Raw genomic sequence first — 25,604 nt, 5'->3', positions numbered from 1 at the left:
ACTTATTGCTTAATTTCTAGGCCTGCCTTCCTCCCAGATCCCAATGATGGCAGCCTGTATACACTTGGGGGCAAGAATAATGAAGGCTTGACGGTGAGTGTATTTAGCTTCTTCGTGTACCTCCACGGTTCTAGACCCGTGATCCTCAACTTTTGCACACTGAGATCACCGGAGAGCTTAAAAAACATTCGGGGGGATTCTGATTCAGGTGAGCTGGAGTAGGGCCTGGGTATCAATACCTTTTCACAGCTTCCTGGATGAGTGTTTAAATGGCAGCCAGAGTTCAGAAACATTGATCTAGGCCAGCAAGTTCTCATGGCCCAGCCAACACACTAGAAGGGTATAATACTCCCTTTAATAAAAGGGTTCATGCTTAACTTGTGATTCTCAAATTGGTGTTGGGTGGGGGGTAGTTTTGAAACACTGCCCACCCCCCAGCAGACGTCCCCTTGTAGGGGGAGCATGTGATATCCCATTCCCACCTCCATTTGAGAATCTAGATCTGTGATGCTCCACCTTAGCTAGACATTGTAATTGTAATAACCTGGAGAACGCTAAGAAAATACCGGGTCTGGGTTCCAGTATCAAAAGTCTCCATTTAATCAATCGAGGTCATCAGGATTTTTAAAAAGCTCCCCAGATAAGAGAATTTAAAAACAGGCCCACACATGTGATCACCTGATTTATGACAAAGGTGGCACTGCAGTACAGTAGGGCAGGTTGGTCTGTTCAATAAATGGGATGAGTCAATTGGGATGTCCATATGGAAAAAGATCTTCACTCCTGCCTTGCACCAGACACACAAAACTCAGTTCCACGGAAATTACACATCTAAATGTGAAATGTGAAACAAAACTTAAAGAAAAAAGTAACAAACATCTTCATGACCTTAGAGAAGGTAAACATGTCTTAAATAAGATACAAAACAGAAACATCCCACACTAACCATAAAGGGAAAAAATTGATATATTAGATTATGTTAAAATTAAGAACTTTTCTTCATTAAGAGAAGCAGGCCACAATGTAGTCACAATACACATATCCAACAAAGGACTCAGATTCAGAATATATAAAGAACCCCTGCCATTTACAGATTACAACATACCCAGAATGTTGTAATTTTTAAAAGACAGACAACCCAATAGAAAAATGGCAGAAGAAGATACACAAATGCTCAGTGAGCATATGGAAAGGTACCCCACTTCATCAGTCATTAGGGAAATGCAAATACAAATCAGGATGTCAGCGAAGGTTGAAAGCCACTGGCCTAGACTTTTAAGTGGCTTGTGAGCTCTAACGTGTGTGTTTTAAAATTATTTAGTGAATACCTGTGACTGAAACAGATGGGAAGAGAAGGGCAAGCCTTGTGTAGAGGAGCATGTGTTTCCCCTTCAGCATTTCTCTCCCATTACAAGAGCCTCCATTTCGGAAGCACTTTGTTAGCCAGAAACGGGGCTGAGCGATTTGTATACGTTGTCTCATGTGAGCCTCTCAGCAGCCCTCGGGGATGTAGGTGTCCCCATAGTAGCGGTGTGGAAACTGCGCCTGGAGAGGTGAAGAAACGTGCCCAAGGCCAAAGCTTCGAGTGTTGGACTTGAGACATGAAGAGCTCTAACTTCCTAAGGATGCTCTGACCACCACCCCACGTGCTTTTCCGCGTTGTGGTTTAGCGGCTCCAGGAACAACGTGTTTCCATCTTGGGCCCTGAACTGGGAGGCTCAGCAGACCCCACAGGACTCCAGGCTGGAAGCCTCGCAATGACTTTCTGATTCTCAGAACCATCTGGCAGAAACCCAGTCATTACAGCCTCTCTGTGGCATTTTCCCTTTTCAAAGGCTTAGCTGAAATGTTGGGGTGATGGGAAAGTCCACATGATTAGTTAGTTAAAGTTCTGTTTATTAAAGCTGGAGAGACATCTTTTCTTTCTTGGAGAAAGAGGTGGTGGTGTAGTTGAAGCAGGTATTTATACAGCAGTTTCAAAAACACAGAATGTTCCAAAAATAAAATATACTGAAACAAACATCCACCAGAAGAGCTCGTCAGATGTCAGCTGTAGACCCAGAAGAAGCAATTTTCTGATGAAATGCAATTGAAACATGTGGATACCTTTGAGTTTCTTTTCCTGGCACCTACCCTAACTTCCTTATCATACCGAGAAGGTTCGATTTTGTTTTGTTTTTTTTGGTAGAGAATTATATACTGAAGAGCACATCAAAACTTCTTTTCCACCTCAGCCTCCTCTGTTGCCCACATGATGATGACTTCTCCTTTTTTTTGAAGCTTCAGCTGGGCACGGAGGTTGCTTCTCTTCAGAATTAATCTCGTGGCTCACTCCCGCTCTGAAAAGCACTGACACCCTACTCAGTCTAGCTGGCTCTGGGTCTGCTTTCCAAGGCAGGAGAATTCTTCCTGCCCCTCTTAAAATTTCAGATATTGTGTAACTCTTCATATTTGTGTAAGTCTTTTCAGAAAAGGTTTGTGTCGTCCCCAGAAGCCCTCTGAAAAAGAGACTTGGAGGGGCCCCTCGGAGTTCATATTTACAGCACCAGGGACCCAGGAGCCAAGGGCTTGTCCAAAATGTTTCTGGAAGCCTGGGATGCCCCTTGTCCTGGGTTTCCAGTTAGGAAAACTCCCATCTGCCATCAGCAGTGCTTCTCTCTTTTTAGCAGAGTTGGGTAACAGAAACAGACTGTGCCATAAATTTGTAATAATTGCACAAGACTTGGTTAACTTATTTTTTCCTGTTATCTTTTTTTTTTTTTTAAAAAGAAACTTCCCTTTACCATCCCGGAGTTGGTACAGGCATCCCCATGCCGAAGTTCAGATGGAATTCTCTACATGGGTAAGAGTTCCTGTTTTCCTCACTGAAACTTTGAGCTCTGAAATGAGCCCCAGAACCTGGGAAAGTGGTGTGTCTGAGGGAGAGGCATGCAGTCACTCCCACACCAACCCTTCTGGGAAAGGTCTTTCTTGCCTTGGTTCCACTTGTTCACGCCAGGATCAGCTGAACAATTAAGAAAAGGTTCCCCCCACTTGGGAACAGACTTGACACCATTAATATGGTTACTCATTTAACAAGCTTTTAGCTGCTGTGTTGACCTACCCCTGCCATTTACAGATTACAACATACCCAGAAGCAATTGGATGAAATGTAAAGTGAATACAATAGTCTGAGCCAAGAAAGGGAAGCCAGGGCCTATTAATTATAGGGCTTTCTTAGTATTTCCTGCTATCAGAATATTGGATAAAAACAGCACTTAGCAGCTTGCCTAGATAAGCTGCCTTCATACCTACAGGGGTCACATCTTTCAAAGCATCAGATCGCCTGCTTTTCTTTTACCATGTTGCTGCCAGAATGTCGATAAAAATGCATTTGTAACACAAAGGAGAGCTGTATTTATCTTGAAATCGCAGCAGTAATAATATCCTGTATTTATACAGCAGCTTTCTTTCTGAGGAACTGGAAGTGCTTGTTGCCTGTTCATGCCTTGGGAGCTGTATGTATATTTCTGGGCCTCGAGTGCAGGCTGAATTTTAAGTTAGGGACCCTGGGCTCTTGCGTCCTTCCACACCTTGAGAGTGAGGAACCCCCCAGCCGAGGGAATTAAAGGAAGTAAGTCAGCACAGGCTCTCTTTCTCCTCGGGGCCATGCCCTGTGCCCGCCTGACCATCTTCTGACCATCTGTGTCACTGTTTTCTATTTGGCCTTCCAGCTTTTGCCAGCGATTCATCACTTATGATGCATTTAAGATACTGTGTTTCCATTATCTTTGTGTGATGCCCTCTTAAGTGATTCCATTGAGCGTATTTAAAAGCATGGCAGTTGCCCAGTCCATCCATTAAAGTAGTAGCTGGGTTATGGAGACTGTAATGGTCCTGGCAGTAACCAGAGGGACACCATGCCTTGTGGAAAGGCTCTTTGGTGACGTTTTCACTCTACCTTTGTAGATCTTCATCGTATTAGGATTTTGTTGTTAAGATCAGAAGCGAATGATCCACGGACAAGTCTCATACATGTGGCCGAGGCACGTACGCTCCATCTGTTAGAACTGAGTGTAGCTTTAGCCAATTCGAATGCCTGGTGATCTTCCTGGCGTCTCAGTACTCTGCTTCCAAGAGTCTCTTGAAATAGGAAACTTGGCCAATATGTTAGGAAGATACAAGTGACCAGAGGCCATGCCTTACAAAACGGAAATGCGCACGTCATGGTGAATGTGTTGACCTTCAAATGGGAACCCGTGTTCCTGACTCACCACTGCCAGGATGCGCTGGTGCCCACCATGTTTCCCTGAAAATAAGACTGGGTCTTATATTAATTTTTGCTCCAACAATCTCCATATTTATTTATTCATGTACAAAAATCTACATTTATTTATACAGTCATGTCTGGCTGATGATCTTAACTGGGGCTTATGTTTGGGGTAGGGCTTCTATGACGAGCATCCCAAAAGATCACGCTAGGGCTTATTTTCCAGTTAGGTCATATTTTCGGAGAAACGCAGTATGCTGCAGATGTAATACATGTCTTCGAGTGTTCCTGATAGTGTTGTTTGGCTGTGCCATCCACCTGTTCATACCTTTTATTCAGCCAACCAAGCTGAGAGTTGTAACCTGTGGCTGGGGACTGACTTACTGGCGGGGACGGGAGCTGAGATAATTTGGGCCTCATTAGCACCAGGTTGCAACCAACTCCACTGCCCAGTTACTGGTACCAGGTAATTAGTTATAAACAGTAACTGGATCCTCTTTACATATGAGCTGATTGGTAGGGATGTTGAGACACATGAACAGTGGTTATCAGAGAGAGGAACCCTTGGGTACGTTTCTATTATGTTTATATAGATCCTATCTAAGGAAAAAGGCTTACCCTTTACAGGACAGACTTGTAATATTTAAAGTCACTAACCAAAACAATAAAATCTATGAGTTATTAGGTTTGGGGGAATTTTTATACGTGATTAGATTATTATTAGACCCAGTGGCCCAAGAAGTTTCATTATCGACACATGACCATTACTTTGTCACCCTCGGAGCATAGACATGTCTTCAGCATCGTAAGAATTTCAGGCCTGTCTCTCAGCACAGAGGTCATTTTAGGCTGCTAGTTTGGCAGCGATATTTTTTTCCATATAGGACGAGTGTAAACCATTGTGTGTCCTTGTGACCTTTCTCAGGTAAAAAGCAGGACATTTGGTATGTTGTTGACCTTCTGACCGGGGAGAAGCAGCAGACTTTGTCATCGGCCTTTGCAGATAGTCTCTGCCCATCGACTTCTCTTCTGTATCTTGGGCGAACAGGTAAGAAGGATCCTTTTGTCATGTACAAACCTGCCTGTTTCCAGAAAGGACCTGAAGTGGCCTCTTCGTGGCTCTCTCTGCCCCTGTGCTTCTTTCTCTAGAAGGTGGCCAGATCTGTCTTTTCCAAACACAGCTCTTACCACAGCTCTGTTCCCTCACAAAGCCACGCTCTCTGTGAAGCCTCTTCCCTGGTATAGCAGCTCTCCCATCGTCAGGGCACGCACAGTTTTACGGGCCATTTTTTTCATTGAGAATCTTTTCCAGCTGAAACATCAGTCCTGAACCCTCTGTGTTCAGCTTGAAACTGAGTCCATTTCTTCTTTAGCTTATGTATCTTGAATTATACGCAGTTAGGAGAAACCATTTGGCACTTTCCGCATTCTACCTGGAGATGTCCTTAGCAAGATACACAAGTTCACTGTCCTTTCTATTTTCCAAGTTACTGCAAGCCATAGCCTTACTATTAGTAATTGTGTCACTACTACATCGCCTGGGTCACCCCTTTTCAGCTTCCAATAGCAAGTGTTCTCACTGCTGTTTGTCTCCATGGAGACCTTCCAGCCTCCATCTGCCACCTGGTCCCAGTCAGTGCCACATGTTTTCAATTTTTGTTAGGGCACCTTCCTACTTGTAGGTATCAATTTCTAATACCCGCTGTCTATGGCTATATGATAAACCACCCCAGAACTCAGGTGGCTTAAAACAGCGCCGTGATATTGCTCATGATTCTGAGTCATGAGTTCAAGGGCGTAGCAGTTGGCTTATCTCTGCTTTGCATGCCGGCAGCTGGGTTCACGCATGTGTCTGGGACTTCAGTTTCCCATGTGGCCTTTCTCTTTTCACATGGTGGCCTGGACTTTTCTTTACAGGCAGTTTAGGGAGGATTTGTCTGTTGTGATTTAGGTGAGGTCAGCACCTCAGTGCTGCCATGGTCCCTCTGGGTAACGGGCTGGTGTGTGTTCCCCAGAGTACACCATCACCATGTACGACACCAAAACCCGAGAGCTCCGGTGGAACGCCACCTACTTCGACTACGCAGCCTCGCTGCCTGAGGACGACGTGGACTACAGTAAGTGCACCTGGTGGCTTTGCAAGGTCAGACGGGGACTTGTGACCCATGAGAAAAAGCTGAATTGCTCCGGAAAGCTGTATTTCTTGAAGACACTCTTGGACACCAGGTTCTGGACTTTCCATGGAGTGACAGTAAATACTTCACCAGTGTTGAAGGCAGGAGCCTGGGTGAGAAGTGTGGAGGGGAACCCAAGTAAGATGGTGGCAAGTTTAGCCTGAGAGGAGGGAGGACGCACTCTGTTGAGTCCCTCTGTGTCACAGAAGGAATTTACTAGAGGCCCATGAGAAGCAGAATTAATCATCAACTTGTAACATGCACAGCTCACTCCCTAAACGTGGCTCACCCCCTAGCTACTTCTCTAGTAAGCACCACCCAACTCCAATGAAAACTAAAAACCAATTCTGCCATCTTTACACTGGTGCCTGGAAGAGGGACAGAAGTCCCCTCTGGGGTCAGATGTCGGAAGTGTCAGTGGTCAGCTCCATTTTCAGTTTGATCAATAGGTTTGAAATGATTGCTGTCAGATGCCAGATTCAGAGGCATCTCCACTGGCTGCTGGCTCCTCAGCATCTCCTCACTAACTGAAAGGAATGCTGTCGAGCACCACCCAGTAATGCCCTGCGAAAGGCTGATCCCGTCTCATGTTTATGAGCTGGCAGCTCGCAGTGTCTTGATATTGTAGAGCCTGAGCACGTTCACTGGAAATGAGTGAAACTGTTTGGAAGAGACCTGAGAATACTCCAGAAGTCTCGGTTCCTCTAGCTGAGTGGCTGCAACTTGCCAGGAGAGTAGAGGATGTGGTTGCAAGATGGGGTGAGACTCGACTTGTTTATCCTATCTGTACAGAGATGTCCCATTTTGTGTCCAATGGCGATGGGCTGGTGGTGACTGTGGACAGTGAATCTGGCGACGTCCTGTGGATCCAAAACTACGCCTCCCCTGTGGTGGCCTTTTACGTCTGGCAGCGGGAGGGCCTGAGGAAGGTGATGCATATCAACGTCGCTGTGGAGACCCTGCGCTACCTGACTTTCATGTCTGGGGAGGTGGGGCGCATCACCAAGTGGAAGTACCCCTTCCCCAAGGAGACGGAGGCCAAGAGCAAGCTGACGTGAGTCGGGGAACTCGGGGCAGAAGAGGGCAGCTGTGACCCTGGCTTCCTGGTCCTGCTGCGGTGTGGCACACCGTACACTGAAAGCCAGGGCTCAGGCAGACAACTCTGAAGCCGTGAGGAATATAAAGAGCCAAGACTGGCTCGTTCCGAAACCTTAGAATGTAAGAACTGGGGGGCCCCGCGTGACGCTTCAGAATGTATTAACTGAGTTAAAATGATGGGTGGGGATAGGAAAGAGATGGCTGGCACTCACAGTACGATTTGGATCTACCTCAGGTGGTGACATACAAACAGTGTATTTATTTTTCAATGTTCTGTATTTTCTCAATTTTTATTTAAGTTACATTTGCTTTAAACATCAGGAAAACAGTATTACGGTGTGTGTGTCTCAGGCTCAGCAGGCTTGTGCTGTCCACCCCCACCTGTTAATAGGTCACATAGCCTTGCTGGGCCTCAGCTTCCCACTTTACAGGAATATTGGAGATGATCAAATATGATAATGTGTATAAACGTGTTCTCTAAATTGCACACCACCATTCAAATGTAAGGTATTTGTTGAGAGAGATTTTGAGAAATTAGTAGACGACCGGCCCCAAACTGGCTATTGACAGTAACCAGAAGGGTCTGGAGGTACAGCCTCTGCATTTTCACGCTGACACCACAGACCAGCCAAACGCCACCCCCTACTTGATGCCCCAGACAGAGCCAGACCACCTGGCTGGGGGACTGGAAGCCTCACCCAGTTTGGAATGTTTTGTGCATCCCTTTGCTTTAGGCATCCAGATGAGAGCAGTTGGCTGTTTCTCGGGGCTTCGGTAGGCCCTGTAGACTCCTTAAGAATCACAAGACAGCGTGCTGGTGATTCTGGTGTCAGCTCGGTCGTCAGAGTGTGCTAGTCAGGGCCACCTTAGAGGCTTTGCGGTGGTTACAAGGATTCAGTCTCTCCCAGATGATCGTGGCGTAGTCCTGTCTGCAGGTCATTTTAGGGTAGTCTAGTGCAACCCTGCCCTCTACAGGTGAGGAAACCAGAGCTTGCAGTTAGGAGACTTGTGCATGCTTTTGTGGGCAGTGAGTCGCAGCTAGGGCCTGCAGTCCAGTTCTCTGGCTCCCAGGGCAGTATCCATGCCTTCACACCCCCAGAAGGCTCACGAGTTAATCTGGTTATTCTTCTGGGTGGTATTTGGGGCTGTCATTCTTCTCCAGAAAGCTCCCTTTTGTTGGGATCCAGAACTTAAATGACTGTGGAATGCATGTATTTGTTTTTCTCCTAGGCCCACGCTGTATGTTGGGAAATACTCTACCAGCCTCTACGCCTCCCCCTCAATGGTCCATGAGGGGGTCGCCGTTGTGGTAAGTCCACTACGGAGGAATCACAGGTGCAGCCTCCTAACTGCCCCTGTTCCATTTTTGCAAAGAATGACTTTGAATCATATACATATAAACATCCTGTTGGTTTAAAATGCAAGACAGACCTTAAATCCTCAAAAACAATTTGTACACATACCACCTTCTACTTGAAGGAGAACTCCCATGACAAAAGCAGCTGCCTAAGCCTAGGAAGCCCTGGTCACTGCCCTTTGCTTTTGTGTTCAAGTCTAAGCTGCCCTGGCTAGTGTTCACAGCCCTCCTCAGAGCAGTCCCACGGTGCCCTCCCACCACACTGCTGGTGCCCAACCAAGTGCATCTTCTCCCTGATTCCCAGAAGTTCCTAGTTCATCTTTCTTAGCCTTTGTTCAAGCTGTGCCTCACACCTCAAGTTTTCTCCCTTCTTTCTTTTCCCCACTCAAGTCCTTTCCATCCTTTCGTGACCTACCCAAGCCTCGCCAGCTCCTGCCGGCCCGCCTCCAGCGCGCCGTCTCTGAGTGTCTGAGGCCTCATGATCCTGGCTGTTCATTTCGGTCCTTGCAGTGTTTGAGCTGTTTGGTTGGCATGTCTTGTCTTTCCAGTGAGTTGGTCAGCTGCTCCTGTGAGCAGGGCAGCACTGCCTGCATTGCAGCTCCAGCCAAGCCCGAGCCAGCACCCGGCTCATGGTGGAGTGCACTCCGCCCTGGTCAGGCACGTGGATTGTGGATTGGAAGACACCCGCACATTCTCCTTCACTTACACTGCTTCTCACAGTAGCCGCTTGAAATTTCACATACACCCTTCCTGTTACCCAGTTCCCAGATGTCAGAATTTAAAAAGATATCCATGTTAAAGACGTGTTGTCACATCCTGAGGGTGGAGCCCCTCCTGCCAGTCTTAGGGCCTTTGTGTCTTGCTCTGACTGTCCTGGCCCAGCCCCACCTGGAGGTGTGGTGGTCCCTACAGTGCTCAGGACAGTCACAGGGTAGATCTTCTGCCCCCAGGCCTCACCCCACTTCTGTCTTCACAGCCCCGAGGCAGCACTCTTCCTTTGCTGGAAGGCCCCCAGACCGACGGTGTCACCATTGGGGACAAAGGGGAGTGTGTGATCACACCCAGCACGGACCTCAAGTTTGACCCTGGGCTCAAAGGCAAAAACAAGCTCAACTACTTGAGGAACTACTGGCTCCTGATAGGTGAGTTGGTTTCTCATCGTCTGAGGTCACGTGCTGCCTCCTGGTGGGCAAAGCCTGCCTTGCTAGTCAACCGCATTGTGCTCTGTTCATGTCCCAGTTGATCTTTTAGACAATGAACATTTTTAGTCCCGGGGAAACTAACAAGTTAGCTGTGTTGTCAAGTCAGTTTTCAAAAATTGTTAAACTAATGTTCCAAAACTCAAGTACAGTCATGTGTTGCTTGCTTAACATACGTTCTGAGAAATGGGTTGTTGGATGATTACGTCGTTGTGCGACCATCACAGAGTGCACTTACGCAAACCTGGGTGGTATGGACCTGGACAGCATGTTGCCGCACAAAACAACACGAGATTAAATCAAGCACAAGAGAAAATGATGCGATCAAGAGATGTGGTAAACACAGGATAGATGGGGCTCTGCTGGTATAACACAGCACACCACTTTACAGCCAACTTTTTTTTATAACTAGAAAGAATATACTCTCTGATAAAAAGTATAGTATACTGCATACAGAAACCAGTAACGTAGTCATTTATTATCAAGTATTATGTACTGTCCACAATTGCATGTACTGTACTTTTATGTGACTGGCAGCACAGTAAGTGGATTTACACCAGCATCACCACAAACCTGTGAGTAATGCATGGCGCTGTGATATCACGATGACAGTCACTAGACGATAGAAATTTTTCCATTATGATCTCATGGGACCACCATCGTATATGTGGGCCGTCCTTGACCAAGACGTCGTTGTGAGGCGCATGCCTGTGATGTAAACTTTGTGCTATTACCTGACACAGCGAATGTCTGTTATGTGCCAGGCATTGGTGCTAAGCACATTAGAATATAACGACTTTTTCACAACGACCCTGTGTGGAGTAGGCACCCTGGTTATTTCCACTTAAAGTTAAGGAAACTGAGGCCATTCCTATGGAAGAATTCACTTGGAGTTGGTGTGGACATGAGGGTGGGGGGTGGAGGAGGAGAGGGTTGAAGACCAGGAGGGACTGAGGGTGGTGAAGAGTGAGAGGCTGGACCTGGGTCAGGGAGCCACAGCAAGAAGCCCAGCTGTGTGGGGAGGTCCCTTTTTCTTCTCTTCTGTTGCTGCTGCCATCACTAATGGCCCTGGGGCAAATAGGAGACCCTGTCAGCCAGCGAGATAAGAAGTTGAGATGATACCCAAAGGCAGTGAGTGTGACCAATGAAAGCAGAGATGAGAGGAGCTGTGTCTCTGGCAAGTGACTCAAGTAATTAGAGCAGGACAGACTTTTCAGATATGCTCTTCCTATGCCCCCACCCCAATTCTGCTGCCTCCCAGTCCCAGAGGTGGGGGTGCCAGAGTGCACAGGGGCTGGTGAGATTTCTCCTGGCCGTTCTCCCTCTTGGCACTCTCCGCTGACTGGCACCTGGGCAGAGAGAGGGCAGGGCTGAGGGTGCAGAGAAAGGGGAGCGGGGCAGCTTGGGAGAGTATGGGGCCCGGGGGCCGCAGGATCTACGGAGCAGTGGGATCTGGATGGGGGAGGGATGTGTAGCTGGGTGTTGTGGAGAGGAAACCGGAGCCCCGATCCTTCCCTGTGTAGCTGTCCAGGTCTTGTTCTTCTGTGTTCATCCTACTCCTGTAGCCATTTTTCTTTTCATTATTGTTTTTACTAAATAATGGGCAAAGGAGATGAAAAAATATTCTACCTTTTTTTTTTTTTAACAGAAGTAGTTTGGAAAGCATGAGTGAATGGGCCTGTGGTAAAGAAAAAAAATAGCGGATGAGCAGAGGCCACTAAAATGACAAGGCTACTTAGTTTTATGTACCAGTTAAGGGGGAGCAGAGATTGCCTACCAGTGGTTAAGAAGTGAAACACACAAAAAATAAGTAAATAAAAATTTTAAAGAGAGGTGAAACAAATTATTGGAAACTAAGGAAAGGTATATGTAAAACTATGAAACGTGGAAAAAAAGTCTTCATGGCTCAGTCTCAAAAAGATATCCTTTTAAAATTGAAAGGTTGCCCAAGTAAGAAAACTGGAAAACCCAACAAAGTATAAAGAAATAATTAGAGAAGCATTTCACAGTTCTGAAGGCCCTTCTGAGGAACTCCAAGGCCTAGCCAGTTTTAAATAAGGCAGTGGGGCTACTTGACAATCTTTGTGTAGACTGAGGGCCACAGGTAAAAGGATGTGCTCTTTCATATCAAACTATGTCCTTTGATTTAGTTTTTGTGGAAGAAATTAAAGATTGGCCCATATCACTTTAATCTTGAAAATAAAGTAAGTCTACTTAGCCTGAGTGACATGGTCTGTAAGTGGCCCCAGAACAGTGGCCCTAACCTGGAGTGCTCTCGGCTTTACCTGGGAGCTCTGTCGGTCAGGCATGTGAGATCCTGAGTCAGTGGGTCCAGGACAGGGCCTGTGCTTTTGCCCTGGAGTCTGGACATAATTGATGATGATCGATGGACAAAACACAAAAACCTGGTACTGTTTGTACAAAAATGTTTCGGGATCTCATGATTACGTTTATAGAACAATTGGTTCAGTATGTGAAGCATGTTACTAAAGGTCCAGCTCCAGGAGAAGCCTGTTTCTAAGAAGAGCTACAGGAGGAAGAGGAATTCAGGCTAATCACTTCCATGGCAGTCTGTTGGTAGGTGCCCTACCGGAGGGGCAGGCCTTAGAGCACTCAGAGCGGGCATGGCCGTGGGGGCCATCAGGGCATGCAGCACAAGGTGGCACGTCCTGTAAGGGCGACGCGGTTTCTCTTACAGTGAAGGTCTGTTGTCAGTGAGCCTGACAGGTACCTGGAGACACATTCAGATCCCTGGGCCACATCCGCAACTCTGAGTCAGGGGTCTGAAGCCACAGACCACGTGTGAGGAAATCCTGCTCCACAGCAAAGCACGCCTTGGAGTTCTTTGGCCTACAAGGGACAACGAGTGGCAGTTCAAAACAAACTTAGGTTTCTCTTAAAGAACAGTGTGATGTTGTCGATAGAGAACTGACCTAAAGAGGATTTTTCCAGATCAAGAAATGTGCATAGCTTGGACTAGCTCTTGTCATAAAACCTTCATAGGTTTGGGAGAACAGCAGAAAGAGCATAGTGAGATGCAATCTGTTCTCAGTGAGAAAACAAACAGGAAAGTGTGTCAGAGTGCTGACGGCCCAATGTGAGTGATAAACTGGCTCTTTCGGGTGGTTAGTGGAGTCATTTAATTTTAGAGCTAAACAGATTACCAAACTGTATCAAATCCTTGTTTTAATCAACATTGTCTCTCTTAACGGCAATTTGCACGCCGCAGATGCTCACTGAATGTGTCATGAGCACTAGGTATCTTGAAATACCCAGTGTAGAGAGCAGTGAATAAACGCTGAGAGAACCGTCACCCCCTATCCTTCTAGTAAATATGTTCTGTTGCGCTCTCATGAATAACTCACCACTTCCCGGGCTGGAAACTCACATTTAGATAAGAGAGATAGAGCTCCACCCGAGCAAATTTAAATACCAAGATGGGAAGCGATACCATTAGTGGAGTGATGGCACAAACTCTGAAGGGAGAACTTGAACTTCAAATGAAGCTTCACAATGCATCAGCAGCGGGCAACCTAAGTTAGGAATTACCCTCACAAGTCTTGCTCTGAACCTATCCCTGACTTCCTGATCCCTCGCATAACAAGGACACCTCTTACTCCTCATTATGAGATTCATAATACTATATACCTTCCATTAATTAAGTACCGAAATGTCTGCCGTGATGAGATTTTTCTGGTAACTGCCTCTCATGTCCTCTCTCTTTATGTGAGTGTTTGCATTTGTGGACCCCTCATGGGTCCCAACTATTGCCTAAGCTTAATCACCGCTTGGGGCACTGTTCTCATGAAAGGTTTTGTTTCTTCTCCTAGGACACCATGAAACCCCGCTGTCTGCATCTACCAAGATGCTGGAGCGATTCCCCAACAATCTGCCCAAACACCGGGAAAACGTGATTCCTGCTGACTCGGAGAAGAGCTTTGAGGAAGTGAGTGGGGAAGGGAACCCTTAGTTCTGGCTCTCCGTGAGGGGCTGGCGGGTAAGGCATCGGATGCCTTTAGAGCTCGCAGTCTACTCCGGAGGGAAGGGAAACACACAGGAATCCATGGCAAACCACAAGCTGCTAAGGACCGATGGGGAGGAAAGGGGTGCAATTCGCAAAGGCTGTAGGAAAGGCAGTAGGATCGAATGGGGGGGGTCTGGCCTGGTGGGCAGAGCCAGAAGGCACTGGAGGGAAGAGAACAGCAGAGGTAAAGGCCTGGAGGTGGGACTAACCCTAGCATTTCCAGCTCTGAGGCTGCAGAAACAGGCCTGGCCAGACCCGAGGCTACCGGGTAGGGAACAGTAGGAAAAGGGACCACATGGCTACAGAGGAACCATGTTCCCAAGCCTCGAACAAGCCTGGCAGCAGAGCAAAGCTGACGAAGACAGGAAGTGGGGAGACCCGAAGCTCCGTGAAGCCAGGAGTGGTCTGCTTTGGCTGCTTGGTCTGGCAGAGACCCAGGACAGCCGCAGAATGGGGCGTTGGGCAGCAGGGAAGCCTACCCAGGTGGCAGCTGCCACGAGGTTCTGATCTGGGCTGCCCTGGGGAGGTAGAGTGTGCCAGTCAGGGTCAACTAGAGACAGATTGCCACTCCAGTTAGGATGATATGAGGGATGTTTAATAGAGGGACTGTTCACACAATGGATAGCTCCAGGGGTTCTCTTAGCACATTACTTTGGCCTGAAGCAGTAGGGGAGGGAGTGGAAAAGGCCCAGACCAGGAGCCTAGAGCTTCAGTTGAGGCTCTTCAGCAGCCCCACAGAATTTGACCTCATTCTCCTCCTTCTGTCTCATCTGCTGGTGTCTTCATCAGAAGCCAGAAGGCAGGGGAGACCATTGCCCTGCCCACCTGGAGCAGCGTCCTGGGGCAGGAAGCAGGTGGAGAATGCTGGAGAGTGGCTCTGCGGAGGGGTCAGAGCATGCCAGTGGGGTGCAGGTGGGGGTCCGAAGGCCATTTGGGCTTGGCAGCTCCTGCGGTCCTGCCAGGGGGCCCCGGAGACTGAGAAGGAGCCTGGACCATGTGGGCAGGGTCAGAGGAAGACGAGACTGGCTGACTGTTGTGGAGACCACGATCACAACAAATTCACTTTAGAGATTTAGATTTTATCCAGAGTGAAAGGAAAAGAAGATCACGTGGATGTTTAGGATTCCAGAGCTCAGTGTCTGTGTCTCCCTCATCTGTGCAGGTAGCCGGCTTGGGGAAATATATTGAGTCTTAGAACAGTGATCTTGCATAGCATCGGTGCCCTAAAACTTGATCCGATTTTGATCTTATTAAAGCCAAGCACATGCTTTAGTGAACACTTAGAATATAAGAGTATAAAGAAGAATATAAGACATTACCCTTCATCTAAGTCCCAGAGATGGCCACAATTGACATTTTCATATTTAATCATCCAGTCTTGAATAGACCCCATTAAAAGTCCATTAAAATACTCCAAGTTGCATTTATTGGGTTGTCGGAAAAGTGATGATGCATTTTTGCAACGAAAAACAGAGAAAAAAATACGTCATGACTTTTCCGACAATATATGGTAATAAGACTTAATTTTTTAATGAACACACTGGAGCAAATATAACCAAATGAATGTTGCCCTGTGCACATGCTTAGCAAACATTCCTCAGCTGCCAGCTACATACCAGCCAGCCACATACCCCCATACACAGTGGGAGGCAGGCAGCTGAAGGTGGTGAGAAGGGGCTGTATGCGGAAGTCTGGCCATGAGAGGTGTGAGCACCTGGGGGATGCCCAGCCTGCTCCCGCGGAGGAGGCTGTGTGTTCATTTCATTGAACAGCAGACAGTAACGCACAGCTGGAGCGCTAGAGGTTTGAGAACGAATCTCTGCATTTTTCTAAACCATTCTTTTTTTTTTTTTTTTAAGATTTTTATTGGGGAATTGGGGGAAGGGGAACAGACAAATTGCTGTCCTTTTGTTCTTCAGTCTAGTTGTGGAGGATGTCGCTTCACTGGCCCAAGTTGGCACCATCACTGCGCTCTTCCCGGGTGAGGCAGATCAGTCGCCGGCTTCTGGACGGCCACTCACTGCGGCTGCTGGCCGCTCACGCTGGCTGCTGGCTACACATGGTAGCCCATGGCAACCCACTGCAGAAGGGGCTGCAGCCTATACCCTCGCCGGCAACTCACAGCAGCCCAGCTCCAGGTTGAGCTGTTGTTCAGCATCTTAGCTGTAGAGGGCATTGTCACTGGCCTTCATATGTGGAATCCGAACCGGGGCCCTCTGGCATCCCAAGCCAGCTCTTAACCAATGCGCCACACAGCCGGCCCTAAATCATTCTTGAAGTCCTAGAGATTCTCAGGAGCTTGGACGGAAGCTCCACTTTTATCTGATTTAATTTGGGGCTTCTAAATAAAAATGTTTTTAACAAAGGGTTCTGATGCTTTTCAAAAACTTTGAAAAATAGTGGAATACTTGAATAAGTGATTTTGTTTTTGGAGTTGCACTGAAAGTTTAAGTCAAAATCTTAAAAAAAAGAAAAAAGACAGAAAGCTGATTTATTACTTTATAGCTGTGTGTGTGCATGCGATTTTCCTTTTTAGACGAGATCGGGCGTGTGCAGGGTGGTATGGCCATAGACACGATTTTCCTTCTTAATGTGAAGTGGTATTACCAAATTGACTACCAGTCTTTTCATCATTTTATACAGATGACTTCCCAGTTTTCCCAAATATTAAATCTATCATCGAAGGAGGAAGTTTTTGCCCTCAGTGAGGATTTTTGAAAGAATATAGGATCTGAAGGCACTTCCAAAAGCATTGCTCTGACAGCTGGTTTTGAGTAATGATATCATAGCAACAATTCATCTCAAGGCAGTCGCTTTGACAAAGGCAGCGATTATCTGGCGTTGTGATCTTTGTGGATGGGCTTTGAAAAATCTGACAGTATAGTCAGCGCTTCGCTTGATTGTTTGGCTCATTTATGTCTTGCTAGAAATTGTGCAGTGATGTAGCCACTCTCTCCCATATAAGGTTATCCACCTGGTTGACCAGACTACAGAGAACGCGCCCACCACTATTTCTCAGGATGTGGAGGAGAAGTTCACTCATGCCCCCGCCAAGCCCGAGGCCCCCGTGGACTCCATGCTCAAGGACATAGCCACCATCATCCTGAGCACCTTCCTGCTCATCGGCTGGGTGGCCTTCATCATCACCTACCCCTTGGTAAAGCTCAGCCCTTTCCCTTTGCCCTCCCACACGTTTCTGAACTTCTGCGCCTATCACCTGATGGCAGAGAGGCTGGACAAAAACCACAAGCAAGCACACACCTTTCTTTTCACAGTTCAAGGTCAATATTTGCTATCTTCGAAAACATGGTAATTAAAGAGAATCTAGCTTCTCAGGAAAGGACAATCTTGTACCTACATCTTCCAGGTTAACTATACAAATGGGTTTGTAAACCTTGCTCGCAGATCCTTTTGAATATCTATATATCTATATATAGATAGATAGATAGATAGATAGGTAGATAGATAGATATGTATGTATTAAGAGTAGACATAATAGATGAAAATCTACTTTCCTCCCTTAAAAACTGTCTCCGTTAGAGATATCAGCTAGAGTAAAAAAAAGCAGCACAGTAATTCCTTGTACTTTCTAATTAGAACTAGGTGAGCTAAAATTACGTAGCTGAGTAGGTTGTGAGTTGGATACAGTATTCTAGAGGAATATTCCTTTATCAAGCTGCTCAGAGCACTGAAATGTTATCACCGCAGATCACATATGCTCAGGAAGCTCGCGCCCCACGTGGGAATAGGAGTGATAAACTCTTGACGGCACTTTCCATGTGTTTAAATGGGTTCACCTGCATTGTTTTATTTTTTACCTCACACAGTGTTTATTATTTATCCCCTACCTGCAAATGACGAAACTAGGCTCTGGGAAGTTAAATAACTGTCCCAAGGTTACTCAGTAGTAAATGGCATTTCCAGCATTTCAACCCAAGGTTTAGAGAGGGAGAGAGCGCTAGCAAACTCCCAGTGGGTTGTTGGACACTATCCGGCCCTTTAGTCACCTTCCCAGCCCTGGGTAGTAATAGTCACAGGAAGTTCTGCTTCAAATTGTGACTGTCGGAGTATTGAGCTGTCCGAATAAATGAGAGGCACGGGGGATTGTGGGGAAGGCAGTGTGATGAAATGGGGGGAGCAGGACCTTGGCCAGGCCCCCTGTGCCTCAGTCCCACTCTGCCACACCCTGTCTGTATGTCTGTGGGCTGATGGCTGCCAGGATCTGAGCCCCAGCTGCCTTCTCTGCCCCTGAATTGCTGACGGTCTGTGCACTACCCTCTGCCAAGTGCAGCAGGGCCGCAAGACGCAGCAAGCTGCTCTTCCCTGTATCCACCATGCTCTCAGTCACCTGGTACCCATTCTCCCTGTTTGGTTTCACTTTTGCAGCAACTCCCAGACTTGTATGAGTCCCAGACTTTTAGAATTGAATGGAACCCCTCCATCTGGCCCAGCCCTCTACCTAGGACAGCAGCCCTCTGCTGCTGCCCCTGCCAGGCCGCTCAATGGGGGCATTGGGCTACACTGGGAAGTCTAACTGGCAGAAAGACTTCCAGTCATTGAATGGATTCCATGTCCTGTGCCTTCTCACAGGTCTCGTCCTGCCCTGTGCACCTGCTCCCTCCGCCACAGGGAGCCTCCTTTCCTGCCTGCTTGCTTCCCTGGGCAGCAGGCTGCACTTGTCTGGATGTCTGTTTCCCTTTCCAGAGCATGCATCAGCAGCAGCAGCTCCAGCACCAGCAGTTCCAGAAGGAACTGGAGAAAATCCAACTCTTGCAACAGCAGCAGCTGCCCTTCCATGCACCTGGAGATGTGGTTCAGGACGCCGAGCTCCTGGAGTCGTCCGGCCTGTACTCGGAGAGCTCAGGCACCAGCAGCCCCAGCATGTCCCCCAGAGCCTCCAACCACTCGCTCCACTCCAGCAGTTCTGCCTCCAAGGCTGGCACCAGCCCCTTCCTAGAGCAGGACGACGAGGGTAAAGCGAGTTGCCATTTGGTGCTATTTTTTTCTCACATTTGAACACCACCTGAGAACCACAAAGCACCGTGGCCTTCCTAGGAGCCTCCCTGGGAGCCTCGCTGTTCGCGAGGGTTCATTATGTCCTCACCTGACTCCCTCCCACCCTGGGGGCCGGGCTTCTGCCCAATCCCTTGACTTTTCCTCCTCAGAGGGCCTTCCAGGGGCCCCCTTGGCCTTTCCTCCATCTTGCCCCACAAAGGCTGCTGACCAGAGGTGCGCTGACTGTCTGGTTTGAGAGCATTCCCAGGGCTAGCTGGGGCCAAGGACGGAAATGCAACTGTTGATCCGCATTCCTCTGGGAGGTTGGCTGAAGCCAGTTGTCAGGGCCGGTGTTTTGAGGGGATTGACACAAGCTAGTGCAATAGACTGAGTCCTGAGTGTCAAGGTGGAGATGCTGCAATGGGGTCTCTTCATTCTCATGTCCACCATCACTACCTGAGTGTTGCAGGTGCAAACCTGAGGTGCATCTGTGGAGAGCCCCTGTCTTTGGGAAGGTGTTAAGACATTCGTTCTCACAGTAGGGCCAGAGAGCAGGGGGCACGGGGAGGAGGAGGCCCTGGACACGAGTGGGGAGCGGACCCAGTAGCTCTTGCCTACTAGGGGCCTGGGGTGTAGAGCCTCTGAGATCCCATGTCTTAATGCGAGCTCAAAAAGCTATTGTAAAAGCCATTCCAGCCTCAAGTTTGCTTAGGTTATGTTGGTTTAAAACAACCTTTTCTTTTTCCTGTTTTGTCCCAGATGAGGAAACCAGCATGGTGATGGTTGGGAAAATTTCATTCTGTCCCAAAGACGTTCTGGGCCATGGAGCGGAGGGCACAATTGTGTACCGGTGAGTGGATTGGAGAGCCCGGTGCCTTCACCACCTCAGGTGCGCCTGTCTGCAGGCAGCATGCCAGGCTCCAGCAGGGTCATAGCGGTGACTCAGACCAAAGAGTCCTGCTTCCATGACCACAGGGCCGCCTGGTGGTTAGTCAGGGTCCCCAGGGCTATGAAGCTGATGAGGTGGCCGCTGTGTCACAGGAGAAGGGGTGCTGTGGGACCACGGGTTTCCTCTCGTTTCCACAACCCAACTGGCTCCCCCAAACCCAAGCCCGCTCCTCGTCCTGCAGGGGCATGTTCGACAACCGCGACGTGGCAGTAAAGAGGATCCTCCCTGAGTGTTTCAGCTTCGCAGATCGCGAGGTCCAGCTGCTTCGAGAGTCAGACGAGCACCCGAATGTGATCCGTTACTTCTGCACCGAGAGGGACCGGCAGTTCCAGTACATTGCCATTGAGCTGTGCGCGGCCACTCTGCAGGAGGTGGGTGCCCCGTGGCCGCGGTCACCAATGGCTTTGCCATCGCCACTGCAGCCTCCCTTCTCCTGGCAACTGGGACACGGTTTTAGGAACTGCCAATCTGTTTTGTTTTTGTTAGCTTTCTATTCAAGTTATAATATAATGTACTCATTTTAAGTGTATTGTTTGATACGTTTTAACAAAGTTACATATCCATGTAACCACAATTAAAACATAGAGCATTTTTATCACTCCAGCTTAAACTGGGTGGTCCCCTCTGCCCGCCTGGGGCAGTCTTTGACCGTAGCTAGTTAGCATCTCTGTCCCTCTTGGCCTCCAGAAACCTGGCCTGTTCTTCCTCCCATAGCTGGTCAGGGTTGGTGTGGCCTTAGAGGATGCTTCTTGATGACTCGAGTCATTAAGATCAGCCAGTGAATTCCTTTTGCTCAGTCTCCAGCTCACCGTGAAACTATTTCAGTATCATTTGGATTCACTCGTAGGTTTACCTGTCTGAAGCAGTGAACTTGAGTGTCTTACTCTTTTATCTTTCGCATTGAAAACTAGAATTTTAGAACTTTGTTTAATAAGTTAGCCTATGACTTCAGGAGAAAGTCTGCTGGAAAATAAGGATTCGGACAGAGAACGTTGTCAATCAAACTTCCCATTTCTTTCTTAAAATATGATCAAAGAAGATGAGCTGACCCAATACCAAATGTTAATTAAAACAAGAAGCTGCAGGCAGGATTTTTCTAAATAAACTTGAATCACTTTATACAAAGAGGAAGTGCGCTGAGGGGCCGAGCCCTGGGGGGCCGTGTGCCATGACCTCGCCGCTGCGTCTCTTACAGTACGTGGAGCAGAAGGACTTCGCCCACCTCGGCCTGGAGCCCATCGCCTTGCTGCAGCAGACCACCTCGGGCCTGGCCCACCTGCACTCCCTGAACATTGGTGAGAGGCGTCCCTCTTCCAGGCCGCAGTCCGGGGGTGGTGACCAACTTGCCCAAGAGGGCATTCCCTCTTTGGAAGCTCTTTGCCGCATCGCTGGTGGGCAAGTGGTATAAGAATTTGAGGAGGACTCACACGGTTGAAAACCAGAACCTTTAGAGGCGGCAGCAGGTCCATTGGCAGTCTGAGGAGGGTGTGCTCCCCGTGGCAGAAGGGGGCCCGAGGTTGCTCGTGGTTAATATTGGACTAATCCAGAGTTTTGTATCAGTTCACAGAGACCTAAAGCCCCACAACATCCTCCTCTCCATGCCCAACGCACATGGCAGGATCAAGGCGATGATCTCTGACTTTGGCCTCTGCAAGAAGCTGGCAGTGGGCAGGCACAGCTTCAGCCGCCGTTCAGGAGTACCTGGCACAGAGGGCTGGATCGCTCCGGAGATGCTGAGCGAAGACTGCAAGGAGAACCCCGTGAGTAATGAGCACAGTCCTTTGACAGCTGCAGAGCTGGCCTCTTATACCTTCAGGATGAAGGGCCTCCAGCTTCAGGACTTGGGGCTGGAGCACATATAGCTAGAGAATGACATTTCTTTGACAACGAGCACGCTGCTGGCGCTTTCCATATTGTCTGATGTTCAGATGAACAAAAGGGGCGAATGTGGGCAATTGTCTGGTTTTTTCCTGCTCTTCCAGTCAATTCTCCCCTCACTCTATTTTGGGAACTCAGAGCTTGTGTAAGGTGAACAAACTTCTAGTTTTTCTTCTTTTTTTTTTCTTCTGTTTTTCTGTTCCCAACTTTTTAATTTGAGAATTTTTAGACGTACAGAAAATTGAAAGATCGTTTCAGTGAATACGTTTGTACCTCCACCTAGATTCAATATTGGTTAATATTTTTCACTTTCTATCTGTGGCTGAACCATTTGAATATGAGGCAGGCATCCTAGCCCTTCACCCTTAAATACCTCAGCTCCTTTCTCCCAAGAACAAATACAGCCTGCTTCCAAACCTCCATACCATCATCACACTTCAACAATTAATACTGTTTCCTAATATGTAATGTGCAATCCATATTCACATTTCCCCAAATGTCTCTTATAGAGCTGGTTTGTGCACTAGGTCCCAATCAAGCGTCTTGCATTGCATTTGAGTCTCTCTCCTTTAATCTACTACGGTCCTCCTACCTTTCTTGTTCCATGATGGTGACTTTTTGAAGAGCACAGGCCCTTGGCTATAGAACGCCCCATTTAGGGATTTGCTCACGTGTTTCCTCATGATGGTGTTCAACTTGCCTGTCTATTCCTTGTATTTCCTGTAAACTAGAAGTAGGTCTAAAGGCTTGATTAGATTTAAGTTAAATGTTTTTGGCAAGAACAGTCACAGGACCCAGTGTCAGGAGGCACGAGATGACAGGTTGTACCGTTATTATTGGGCCCCTGCTAGCAATGCCAGCGTGGCTCACCTGGTACAGGTGGTCTCCACTTTTCTCTCCTCCATAAAGGTACCTTTTTCCCTTTGTTGTTAGTACTCCATTGGGTGATACTTTGGCACAGTGTGACTATCCTGTTTACTGGGTGTCCTTTACCCAGTGGTTCAGTATCCGTTGGCAATTCTTGCCTAAGTAACTTAACCCAGTAGAAATTCTTCCACATTCATTAGCTGACTTTTTTTTTGTAAGAAAGAGCTTTTTCTTTTTTTTTTTTGTAAATCCCCTTTCTCACTATTTTCTCCTTTTTTTTTTTTAATCACTGTGGATTCATGGATTTTTAAAATAGTGTTATAATCCATTATAGTCCTTTTTTCCTCTTTTCTTATTGTTTCTCCTTTTGATACTCAAATTGTTCCAGATTGGGCCAGCAGGAACCCTTCAAGCTGGCGTCTGCATTCTTTTGCTAAGAGCCCATTCATGTTTCAGCACCTTGCTTTCTAGCACAAGACATCAAAGGATTACCTGATCCAGACCTGGATGGGATCGGCCAGCCTACAATAGACTAGATACAGTAGAGCCCTCTTATGCAACTCACTGGGGACCAGCCGCTGGCCAGTTCATCAAAAAGTCAGTTACAGTGAAGAATCATAAGAAAATACATACACACCTTAAACATTTCATTTTAACTTAAAGCAAATCATGTGATTTGTTAAATAATAGAAATCTTTGATGATAGGTCATGGCTTTTTCTTCAAATTCGGGTCCAACTGAATGGAGTTGTTCATTCCCTCTCTTGCATTAAGCTCACTCACCTGCCACTTCTGTGCCTTCTAGATTGAGACTTAGACATTTCAAATCCTTCCTAAGAGCAGAGTCCTAGCTCTTAACTATTTACGTCCCAGTTCCTTACAGTTGAGTCTCCACATCTAATTCCACAGCAGTTTTTGTAGCCACTCCCTTCTACTGAGTCTTTCCAAAGATTCAACTCACTTCAGACTTGGTGGCACTGTATTTTGTCAGCGTATGGAATGTTTAAATTGCAAGTGGCAATAATAAGTTTGGGGAAGAACATAACTTGAGCATAAAGATGAGCTGATGGGAGCAGAGGGACCCGGGCAAGCAGGACCAGACCCCCCCAGCTTCAGTGCTGAGCATGCTGGGGACGTCGGGCAGCATGGGCTGTGGAAAACGGGAAGCGTTCATGGTACAGCGAGTAGGTAAAGTGACAGGTGAAGAGCTTCACCTGTGGTAGACTTGTTCCTCCTTTCTGGGATCTGTCACCCACCTCGGGAACATTCTGATGAGGTAGAATCAAGATGATCGGGCTTGGGGATTAGAAGACCTGAGTCTTGTCCTGGTTGTCACTACCCAGCAGTGATCCTGGGCTTGTCCCTGAACCTTTCTGTCCATGTCTTCATCTGGGGATGGTGACATTGGCTCAGCTCACCTTGTGGGGCTGTTTCGAGGGTGAATGACAGTACAGTACTGTTACAGGCGTGTTTTCTCCAGTCTGGAAGGCGATGAGCTCCTGACTTTCTCTCACTAGATCCTCACATGTCTGGTGTAAGTGGTGGAGCCTGGCAACAGGGAACCACGCCGTGCTCGGGAACCACGCACTGTTGTACCCTAAGTAGCATAAGCTAGAAATCACCAATTTCCCTAAAGAGCAGCTCATTTATAGACAAGAAGTGGTTTCATGGGATAAATGAGAGGTGTAAGATAACATCAAAAATGACCTCACTGGAAACTTGTCAGATAATTTCTTTCTGAGGCTGATTTTGAACCAAAAACTGTTTTATGCATTTATTAACAAAGTTTTAAGACCTATCGTATGCAGGCACCGTTCTAGGCCTTGGGGTACAACAGGGAAGCAAACGCACAGAAATCCCTCCCTCCGAGGAGTCACCTGCTGTTCAGGTAGAGAATGACTTGTGCGTGGCTGGGGAACGCTCTGGTTTAAGTAACCATTTTCATATATTAGCACACTTCATCTTCACACCAACCCCATGAGGAGCATACCATTGTTCTCCTCATTGTACGTCCAGGACGTCAAAGGACAGAGCATCCTGAGGCTCCCAGCTGGCAGGTGGCAGAGCCCTCATTCACTGGTGCGGCCTGCAGGGTGCCCAGCACTGCTCTGCGATTACCCAGCAATTCCCGTAGGTTAGCTGGTTCTCCTAAGACACCGTCAACAGGCAATAAGTAGCTGCAGCATTCCTCTGCCGCTGAGCGAGAAGAATTCCCCGGAAGGCCTCTCACATCCTCTGTTTCTTTTCAGACCTACACAGTGGACATCTTCTCTGCGGGCTGCGTCTTTTACTACGTGATATCTGAGGGCAGCCACCCTTTTGGCAAGTCCCTGCAGCGGCAAGCCAACATCCTCCTGGGCGCCTACAGCCTTGACTGCTTACACCCCGAGAAGCACGGTGAGGGGGCAGCAGGGTGGGAGGGGTCAGAAGCCACTCCTAAGCCACCCAAGGGGCCCCTGCAGGCTGGCATGGTGCTGGCTCTGTGCTCCCAGAGGCACTTTCTGGCTTCTCACCTGTGGGCCTCACTGAATTGATGACTCGTTCCAAAGCTGGTGGAGAGCTGGGAAGGGTTATCCTCGGAGCGCCTCCCTCAAAACCAAGAAGCCCTGAGTTTCCTTCAGGTCACCCAGTTAGCTGTATGACCTGGGCAAGGCCCTCTTTGGGGACCTCTATTTTCCAGCTTGTGACTTGTGACCTCAATAATCTGAGGTCGCTTCCTGCACCGACGTTCAGGAAGACACACAGTCCGTGCTCCATAAACTAGACTCTCTTGTTAGCGAGTACAGACTGCGCTGGGGACAGACAAGCTTGGTCC

At 47.9% G+C, this 25,604-nt stretch overlaps 1 protein-coding gene across 1 annotated transcript in view; it reads left to right on the top strand.

Annotated features, from left to right (window-relative positions):
* Window positions 1–25,604, top strand: part of ERN1 (endoplasmic reticulum to nucleus signaling 1) — a 77,887-nt gene that overhangs the window by 43,121 nt on the left and 9,162 nt on the right. Inside the window, exons 4-18 of the mRNA XM_019637782.1 lie at window positions 21–93; window positions 2,770–2,842; window positions 5,175–5,297; window positions 6,265–6,366; window positions 7,216–7,477; window positions 8,752–8,830; window positions 9,855–10,020; window positions 13,908–14,023; window positions 17,067–17,258; window positions 18,806–19,073; window positions 19,856–19,946; window positions 20,227–20,416; window positions 21,241–21,340; window positions 21,606–21,805; window positions 25,039–25,186. Coding sequence (XP_019493327.1) covers window positions 21–93; window positions 2,770–2,842; window positions 5,175–5,297; window positions 6,265–6,366; window positions 7,216–7,477; window positions 8,752–8,830; window positions 9,855–10,020; window positions 13,908–14,023; window positions 17,067–17,258; window positions 18,806–19,073; window positions 19,856–19,946; window positions 20,227–20,416; window positions 21,241–21,340; window positions 21,606–21,805; window positions 25,039–25,186 — 2,183 coding nt within the window. The remainder of the gene's footprint in view (window positions 1–20; window positions 94–2,769; window positions 2,843–5,174; window positions 5,298–6,264; window positions 6,367–7,215; window positions 7,478–8,751; window positions 8,831–9,854; window positions 10,021–13,907; window positions 14,024–17,066; window positions 17,259–18,805; window positions 19,074–19,855; window positions 19,947–20,226; window positions 20,417–21,240; window positions 21,341–21,605; window positions 21,806–25,038; window positions 25,187–25,604) is intronic.

This window comes from Hipposideros armiger, unplaced genomic scaffold, assembly GCF_001890085.2.
Source record: "Hipposideros armiger isolate ML-2016 unplaced genomic scaffold, ASM189008v1 scaffold_34, whole genome shotgun sequence".
NCBI lineage: Eukaryota > Metazoa > Chordata > Mammalia > Chiroptera > Hipposideridae > Hipposideros > Hipposideros armiger.
The sequence above is the reverse complement of the archived record's forward strand: the minus strand, read 5'-3'. Positions and strand labels throughout refer to the sequence as shown.